Raw genomic sequence first — 9,361 nt, 5'->3', positions numbered from 1 at the left:
CCGGGCCGAGAAGATGGGGAACACCACCTCCTGCTGCGTCTCCTCCAGCCCCAAGCTGCGCAGGAATGCCCACTCCCGGCTGGAGTCCTACCGCCCCGAGGCCGAGCTGAGCCGGGAGGACACGGGCTGCAACCTGCAGCACATCAGCGACCGGGAGAACATCGACGGTGAGGGCGGGCGGGCGGGATGGGGCGCCCCCGCTGCCCCCGCTTCCCTTCCCCCCCCCCAACCCCGCTCTGCCCCGCGGGTGGGGCCGGTCCGGGGACACCGGGCCCGGTTCGGTGCCCTGTGGGGCTCCCGGGGGTGTCGCGGTCCGTCCTGGCGGGGTTTGACCTCCAGAGCCGATCCCGTCCCCGGGGGGAGGCGTGCGGGACCCTCCCGGGCAGGGCTGGGAGCATCCTCCCGGTCACCCCCGCCGCATCCCCGGTCCCGGGTGGGGGCTCCCCGCAGGGTGGGGCGAGGTGGCGTTACCGACGGGGCCCGGGGGTCACAGAGGGATGGGGGGGTTCGGCTGCGGGCCGGGGAGGGGTTCCCCTCGGTCCCCGCATCACCTGCCGGGCCTCTGCAGCGCCGGGATGGGAAGGACAGACCTAAGAGTGGGAGAAATGTCCCCCGTGACAACCTTCCCTTCCAGCCACTTTCTCTTGCTCTGTGGAATCAGGAATGCCTCCTTCCCCCTCTCCCTGGCTCTCTCTGCAGCGATAGTCAAAAAAAGCCATATTCCCCTTGGTTTGGTAACACCTGGAGGTGCTGCTCCGCGGGCGAACCGGGATGCGGCTGGGTTTTAAAGATGTGGTTTAATGTATACATGTCATTTAGTTTTCGATTAGCAGAGGTATTTAGCCCTAAAGCTGCACTTGGTAAAAGGTCAGCTATCTCATGGATTAGTTGACATGGACAGCCTTTGGTAGAAAGCCAGAAAGAGGGACTTTGGGTGGACTTCAATTTGCCTTCCACGTTTTTTTCGTGGCTTATTCGATTGTGATTTTTATTGCAGAGTTTCATGTTCAGGCAGTTCTTGACACTGGCAAAGTTATGAAGCCCATAGAAGCAGATAGGTTCCCTCTCTGCTGAAGATTCTTTCTTTTAATTAGATACATTCCGAATCTAATTAATCCGAATGTTATTCAGACTTTGACTGTTATTCAGTCTTTGCTCCATGCAGCTGAAAAATTGGAGTGTAACAGGATCAGTAGGTGGAAAAAAATACTTAATGGTCTGGTCTGAGAAAGCCAGGGAGATGAAAGAACCAATTGTTGATCTATGAATGATTAATTCTTCTAATACCAGTGTTGTCCAGTGTAGCAGCGTGCAGCTCGCTCTGATGGTACGGATTTCTCCATCCACAGTCTGCAGGGAAGTTTTTGGTCAGAGATGTGCAGGTTTTGTGCCTTGTTCTTGATGTGTTTTGTTTTTTCTGGATAGGAAGAAGACCATAGGTGGAAATAGTAAGTGTGTGTGTGCTTGGTAAAATGTGCGTGTGGTGCAGACAGCTTCCTGCATCTTGGTAGTTATTTAAAAAAAAAAAAAAAAAGTCTTTCTTGGTTGTTTTATTCATTTGTTGGATCAAGGCACATCTGTGTTCTGTCTCTTTGCTCTTTTAAACTGCAGCGTGTTGCAAGCCTGGAGTTGTAACTCATCGTTAGGAAACTCCTTATGTATTATTTGGTTTTAAATTTTGTTGGTTTTGATCTGGGACTGTTGTTGGGGCAACGTCGCATTTTCCAATGGGCAAGCTGTCTTTAATTCTGAAAAAGAGCAAACAACTTTGGGTTTCCTTTTTGTGCCTCATGTCTTGCCCCCTTTTATGCATAGAATCGGAGAAGGAAGTTTTCCGTGAGGAGACTGGGACAATAAATGTCTGTAGACACAAAACAACTGGAGATACTTTGGGTAAAACAGTTTTTTGAAGTGCTCTTTGCAGGTCTGTTGCCCTGGAGGCATGTTCACTGAAGGTCTTTTGGTCAAAGATGGCAGACTGATTACTAAATGTAATAAGATGATACCGTGTTCCTGAAATTTTATTTCCTGTTAAACTAGCTATTGTGTTTTTGTTGTTGGGTTGTTTGGGGTTGTGTGGCATACACGTATTTGCAGGTGAGATGCTGGGGTAGAAAGAAACCTTCACAACAGAGAAGAACTCCAATGATATTTTTATCATTTTACTATGGTGATCTTTACAATGAAAGAACAATAGTCTGGTTATCTGTATCATGAAGAGAAAATGCTGGAAGCTGGTTCCTTAGTGTTCCTGTAAGTCATAAAGTATTTCCAAGCGTTTCTCAAATGGGTAGTGTTGCCAAATGTACCTTTTTTATTTTTTTTTTGAATAAGTGATGACAGAGACTGATGCGCTGAAAGGAAATCTATTTTGACACTTCAGATTTATGTTTCTTGCTGTTCTTCTAGTGAGAGCCCCTTCCATTCATCTCGGTACGTGTGACAGTGACAGTCAGGCTCTCAAAGTGCAAATTTGTGTCCCTACCAGGAGTTTACCTTATGAGTGGTGCTTTCGAGGACTGTAACAAATCACGACGTGCAGTGTCTGAGTTAATGTGGTTCATGTGGCAGTCGCCTTCATGCTCAAATCCATGGAAATTCATAAAACGTTTTATTCTTTGGAGTGGGTAAAGCTGCTTGAATAAAACAAGAACTTTTAGAACCTTTAATGGGCTGTGGGCTGGTTAAGCTTTTAAGAGAAGAGTGGGGGCTGTCGCAGGCCCCATTTCGGGCGGTGTGAGAGCAAGAAAGAAAAAGACAGAGGTATGTCAAATCTTGAAGAGTGATTTAACTGGAAGTTTTAGTGCTAGTGGAACTGTTTGAAGTTTGCCAGTCTTACATACTTCATAAGGAAATATTTGTCAAATCTGCCTTCAAGATCATGCTTTTGAATTGTCTCTTATAATTCAAGTGCAATACCCAATCCAGCAGCGGTTTTTCAAAGAGCAGTTGGAGGAATTCTACTTCAGTAGGAATGGCTTTTATAGCAAGATTTTACCTCTGCATCACTGGTACCTTGTCATAAAAATCTCAATTTCTGTAATATTTCACAACTGTTTTTGAAGTAGTATCTGAAAGAGAAGGGAATTTTGAAAGAGGTTTGAGTAGGAGGAATTTAGCAAGTTACTTGTTCTGGAGAATTATAGTGGTGAACTTCCCTTTCTTCCTTTTTTTTTTTAAAATCCCAACATTTCTAAGAAGGTGATGGCTTCTGTAAAAATCCACACATACGCAGAATCACCTCTCTGAATATTGTTCATCAGAATGCTTTTTTTCCTTTTTTTTTTTTTTTGTTTTGTTTTGTTTGTAGAGACTCATGGTAATGAAGAACACCTAACTGATTTTTTTTTTACTTCTGTTTTTTTTTGGAGAAGGAGCAAGAGGATAATTGTAACGTACAGAGATTACTGTCTGGTTTTGATGATTTATTGCTAAGGGGGAACTTCAACATTTTTCAGTGCTTTAAGAAGATGCGGATTTAAGACTTGTGGATTCCCAGCTCTATCTGTTTGCCATCAAGATATTTTTTTTACGACAGTAAGGAAAGGCGGTAGGAACCGTGGTGTATCAGGTGCTGTATCACATCTGCAGATAAACTGGTGTCTGTGCAGCTGTGTGAGCATCCTGGTGTATGCAGCCTTTAAATCCTGGCTGGCTGGACTGGCCGTAGTCTGGACTCCACTTACTCTTCCCGGTCACAGAGTCAGACCCCGCTGTTGGTTTAACTGGAGAAAAACCAGCATGTGCTGATGTGCTCATCAAATGGGATTTCTCTGCTTGAAGCGTGGTATCTGTAGGGAGCTTTTCCAAGTATGGAGCCGTAGGGAGGGGGCAAAGGGGATATCTTCCCACAAATACGATGGCATAAAGCAAAGCTGATACCCTGGAATGAAATTGGCCAAAAGGCTGCTCTTGAAATAGAGACTGGATGGAGAGTTCCTCAGTCCTGGGACATTTGAAGAAAAGACATTTCTTAATGATTAGGCCTTCCCTTGTCTCGTCCTTCCCTCTCCCCACTCCCCCTCCCCCAAAAAAATCTGTTCCCCCCCCCTTGTAAACTCCTGCTAATGTCACTGGATGATTTTTCATTGCTAGCTCAGATAATGTCATCCTGTGCAACTGTGCATCACTGATAACCCTCTTCAGTCCTCTTCATAATGGGCCAATCATGTTAATTTTTTGCTGCATAATGCACAGGCTCCTAAGAATGAACTACTTTTTAAAAAGCCATTTATTTGTTCATTTACATTTTTTTTCCCCGCACTTTTTTGAAACTGGCATAAGGGAGTCTCTGAAATGAGATTAGTTAGTGTTTGTGTATCTCTGTCTACTGGATTTTATAAGAATGATGAGATTTTAGCAAAATACAGGAAAGTTTTACAATGTCTGCCCCATATACCTAATGAAATTTTGCTGAAAGGGAATACTGGTGCTTTCAGGAGCTGGGGCATGATGGGTTGCACGTTGTGAAGGAACTGACCTACATTCACAAAAGTCTAGATATAAGCACTTGAGAAGCAAATTAAAGATCTAATACGTTGCACGCAGACATTCCTGCTAACACCTGGATTGTAAAAGGATAGCTCTTCTCTAAAAAAAAAATAAATAGTCTATCTGGTCTACTGAAAAGTCTCTTTCAAAAATTTTCTTGTTCCCTTAGCCAGAGTTCCTGCGCAGAGGTGATCTCTGTGTGCTCTTCAGTAACCCAGGTTAACATTACCTTCCTCAGCGTTTGTCCCAGGTCACGTATCAAGATACCACTGCAATCTCGTGCATCAAAAACCTAAAAATAGAGCCTGCTGTGGCCTACATCACTGAACTTGGTCCCGTACTGCATGCTGCTGGGGATGCACACCTCACAGCTTGCTTTTTTCCCTCCTCTGTCGGCTTCATCTGTTTATCCTGTGCTGCGCCCTGCTTCTCAAAGAGGCACCATCGTGTTTTACAAAGCCTTCCTAAAGCCTCACTTGCACATTATTCGCATCAAATCAGTAAACCTGCACCCTTTATGAAGTCAGTATTTTCATATTTACCTGTAGAAGCTTTCGGATACACACACGCTAAGACTAATCATATTTGAACTTGCTTCTGACAAATGTTATTAGTGCACTGCCATCTGATTAAGATTTTCTGTGAAAGTGAGTTACACAAGATCAGCAGTCTCGGCTGGGTAAATTGGTACTTGAAGCAGAATGACAAGACTTAAAATTACAGGTATATGAAAATGGAAGAAGGGCTGCTGTATTTTGAGGTATTTCTTTTTTTTTTTTCCTTAGATTTTACAGGTAATAAGAATAATGTATTTAAAAGGAATGAACGCCTCTCGCTGTGTGGTCATAGCTATTTTACCTGACATTCTGTGCCTGCTGAAGGTTGTTCAGACTTCCAGGGTATGCCGATGGCATCTTCAGGCCATGCTCAAGGTCAGATCGAGCAAAAAGCCGTGCTGAAGCCAGGCACCCCTGTGGTGGGACACCCTTTTCTGAGACACATGTGATGCTGTTTGCTGTGCCCATACAGCAGCTCGCTGAGGCTGTGAGTGCCCTTTTCTCACTGCTCTCAGAGAGGTGCCACGGGGCTGGAAGGGGAATCAGTGCCCAGCACTGCCTCAGGGCTGCCCTTGTCCCGCCAGCCAGCTGCGCATCGGGCACAGGCTAAATATCCTCCTTGTTTAATATCTTTGCAAGAATATGACATACACTTTACGGACTGAAAACATAATATATAGCCTTTCTCTGAGCTTTCTGCGTAGAAATGAATTGACATTGCTTTTGCTTTTTTCCTTTGAACTTGGGTAACTAGAGCTTTTAAAATCTATTAGTTTTCTACGTGCATTCTGACATATGGCGTGATCTTTTTTTACTTCATCCTGTAGAATGTTTAGTATATGTGCCATACATCTCTGAAACATATGAGAAGAGCTAGTGAATGTTAATAAACTTTTTAAATTTAGCAATTTTTTATTTAGATAGAATGCTCCCAGCCAGTATGCTTAGATGGTGCCTTCACTGGAGCATTTATCACTCTGTAACAGTTTTGTCTCCTTACAATCCAACCTTAGAAGCAAATATTCCGGAATTGCTGAAATGGGCTGTTGCGATTTTCATGTTTTCCAAGCTGAAACTTTTTGCAGAAGTTGACCAAAATTCAGAGGTGGTTTTATTAAGCTCAGATTAAACTACATTTGTTGCCGATTATGCAGACCCCATGTGTCATCGTAACCAGCCAGTTTGGAGCATCAGCAGCTCCTGACCTTCTTCTAGGAGGGAGGACTAGCTCAAATTTTGAGCGCTCATTAGCCTGAACTAAGGAAGAAGGAGTTTAGGAGCAGCAATGTATTCCTCAAGAGTAGTCCTTAGCTAGTATAGAAGCTGGCCAAGGAGCTGTGATTGGCATTAATGGGAAATTACTAGTGAAAGCTGGTTGGAGAACTTGCATGAGATCCCTTTTTCCCCCTCCCTTTGTTTTTATTTGTTTGTTTCCGTTCTTCTCACTCCTGTACGATTTGGGGCTGCAAACTGTAAAGAGTTTATTAGACCAACTGCCATCCAGCTAAGACAAGTTTCTCAGATCAGCAAGAATGTACGTTTGCCATTAATTGGTGTTATTTACTTCTCTCTTTGTTTCTTTCCAAAATAGTTCTATTTCTGTTAAGTCAGGCTAACGTGGCCATTTTACAGAAGTACCTTTGCTGTGCCACCAGAGATGCAGTTTGTGCTTCAAAAGTTGTGCTCTTGTCCCGTGGCTTATGATGGTTTGCACAAAGTGCATCGATAAAGGCAGTGTGTTTGTCACTGAGTGGCACTTCCTTACTGTCTGTCAGTGAAAAAAGGCTGCAGAAAATTGTAATATTTGAATGCTAAGGCAAGTTTATGGAGTTGATAGAGCTAATCCTAAGATTAAAAGTGAATTGTCTCCCACCTTGCGTGATGTTTACCACGCTCTTCTCCACTGTTGTTCTTAGAGGGGAAGAATGTCTGCACTGGTATCTGTGTGATACTCTCTCTTTGCAAGAAGAGTCAGCCTTCAACTACTTTTTCATCATTTTCTTTAACAAGAAGCACTCAACTTCAGTAAAAAAAAAAAATCGTATCTCAGGCTTTTTATTTGCTTGTTTCTTTGTCTGCAAAATGATTCTTATGCACCTCTGGCCGAGATCCAGAAGATATCAGATGGGAAGTGAAAAGATTTACTTTCAGCAGTATTGAAACCAGTATGAGGCTGTGTTGAAATTTTAAAAGCTTCACTTCTTTGCTGCATTGCTGTTTCATTAAGAGTGGGAATTGATGAGTTATTCCAGAATCTAAAAGTTGGATTGTAGAGAGACAAAACTGTTACAGAAGATGCAGAGGATGTGGTAACTGCCCCAGGTTTTTATAATGCCAGGCTGCCCAAAATGTCATGATAAGGTGCACTGTTACCAAATGAAGATGTGGGACTGGTGGTACAGGGATCCTTTTCTAGATTTTGAGCTAAATTAAGTGGATGCTTAAAATTGTTTCTGGTGTGCAATTTATCACAGTACATTTTGGGAAGCGGTACCTTTCTGTTGCTGTGTTGTTATTTGTGTTGTGACATCTTACCCAACGGTACCAGTAAAGACACTTATCACCATCTTTGTTCCTGGAAAGAATGCATTGATTTCAGCCATTGAAAGTAATACCGTATGAGAAAGAAGCAATACTTGAACAGCAAAGATGTTTTGAAATGCTATCCTGTGCTTTCTGGCTTTCATGGGAACTCCCTAAGGAGTGATTTAGGAATTGTGAGGGTATGTGAGGCTGTGTATGTGAAATGACTGGCAGCAGTTACGCTCCTGTGCTTATAGTTTGGTTTGTGTTTTTTTTTTTTTAGTATTTATCAACAGTTCCATTTTACACCTCAAATCCTGTGGTTTCTTTATCCTCTTTTCTGACCTCTGTAAGGGAGGAGATTGCTTTAGTTGAAGATCCAAAGTTTGGGAATTGTAACTGGTCCTGAGCAAGGCAGGACGTGCTTCCCAGCTTTGGCTAAAAGAGACTCTGGGGCGGTGGTCAGGGAGCTTCACAAGCTGGAGTTACGTCTCTGAAGCACTTTGTGAGCTGTGCTGTGTTATTCTGCAAAATGATGCGAGTGATGCAAGCATTTGAAATTAATTAGACCTCTTGGTTCCTAGGCTGATGTTCAGAGTTTTGGGTCTCACCTGTTTTTCTAGCTTGGAAAAAAAGTTGTCTGTATGTTATAACACCATGTACACAGTTTACATTCAGTTGTCTATGGTCTCTACTAATTTGGTGTGTGTCCCCTCCATTTCCTCCTCCTCTAAGGATGCTGTTAAAATAACCAATGTGAAATACAGGTTGGAAAAAGAATAAGTTATGATTGAGAACATGCAGACAACCCTAATAGAAATTTTTATTTCTAGACGGTTGGTTTGCTTATTACAGGATTGTGGCCTCCTGAGTGTCTGGGAGACAATATCACAGCTGTTATGAATCAGGATCTTTATAATCTCTTCTGATACCTGTTTGTTTTGTTTTCTTTTCTTTTCGTTTTGGAGGACTTCAAAGGACTTGTTTTGGTTTTATTAGTTAAGTTTATAAAACTATGTAACTGAAATCAACAGAGATAAAATTGATAATGGCAAGTCCAGTTACTGCAGAATGTTTTACCAGTCGGTGTGTTATTCTGCTGTGTGTGTACTTAGGACAAAAACATAGCTTCAGAGCTTATTAGAAATTATTTTATTTCTACTTGCTAACACAGTTTCAACTACAGCTATAGGCAGGATCTTAAATTTATTGGATCCCTGAACTCAGTACAGTCTGTTGAGGATGGTCTTAGGTTAATTTGAAATTCTCTGCACTATTGTCTCTCCCTATTAAAACAGGGAATGTAGTTAACCTCTTGACGTAGTTGTTTATACATGCAGTTTGAAATTCTAGTGTTTCGACTATTAAATAGTAACCAGTGATAGATTTATTTGCATTTGGAGTGAACAGTTCCTGGAAAGGGATTCTGAGATGAAGATATAGGAGCCTTCTTATGATGAGTATTTTGGTCTGTCTTGCTATGTGGTCACATGTAGTAGATCTGAAGTTACCAAGGTAAAATCCAGCTTTGCGAGTGGGTGACAGGACCTTCTGCCGTGTCAGTCCCACCTGATGCTCCCTGTGAAGCTCTCTCTCAGGGGCACTCCCTGCTCCGAGCTTTTGATTGTGACTGTTCCTGCCTGGCAGCAACCCATACGCATTGTATTCCCTCAGTCAGTCGAGGTGGAAAGGGTGTGAAGAGTTTGGAAACCACTTTGTATTTCAAGCTTTCAAATTGTGCTTCCTGCAGCTAAATGTCCTCCTTCCTTCTAGGGTAATTCATTTGGCAT

General features: G+C 42.9%; 1 protein-coding gene across 4 annotated transcripts in view; it reads left to right on the top strand.

Moving 5' to 3' along the window:
- The first annotated feature begins 6 nt into the window (after positions 1-6).
- The window catches only part of CCNY (cyclin Y), a 124,301-nt gene continuing 114,946 nt past the window's right edge, over positions 7-9,361 (top strand). For 3 of the 4 annotated variants that reach the window (XM_014945099.1, XM_014945098.1, XM_014945097.1), the window contains exon 1: positions 7-167. In XM_014945099.1, coding sequence (XP_014800585.1) covers positions 14-167 — 154 coding nt within the window. In that variant the 5' untranslated portion in view covers positions 7-13. The remainder of the gene's footprint in view (positions 168-9,361) is intronic. The other variant, XM_014945100.1, reaches the window with a different exon arrangement.

This window comes from Calidris pugnax, unplaced genomic scaffold (assembly GCF_001431845.1).
Source record: "Calidris pugnax isolate Ruff unplaced genomic scaffold, ASM143184v1 scaffold54, whole genome shotgun sequence".
In the NCBI taxonomy this organism is placed as follows: domain Eukaryota; kingdom Metazoa; phylum Chordata; class Aves; order Charadriiformes; family Scolopacidae; genus Calidris; species Calidris pugnax.
This window is presented reverse-complemented; position numbering and strand designations above follow the sequence as displayed.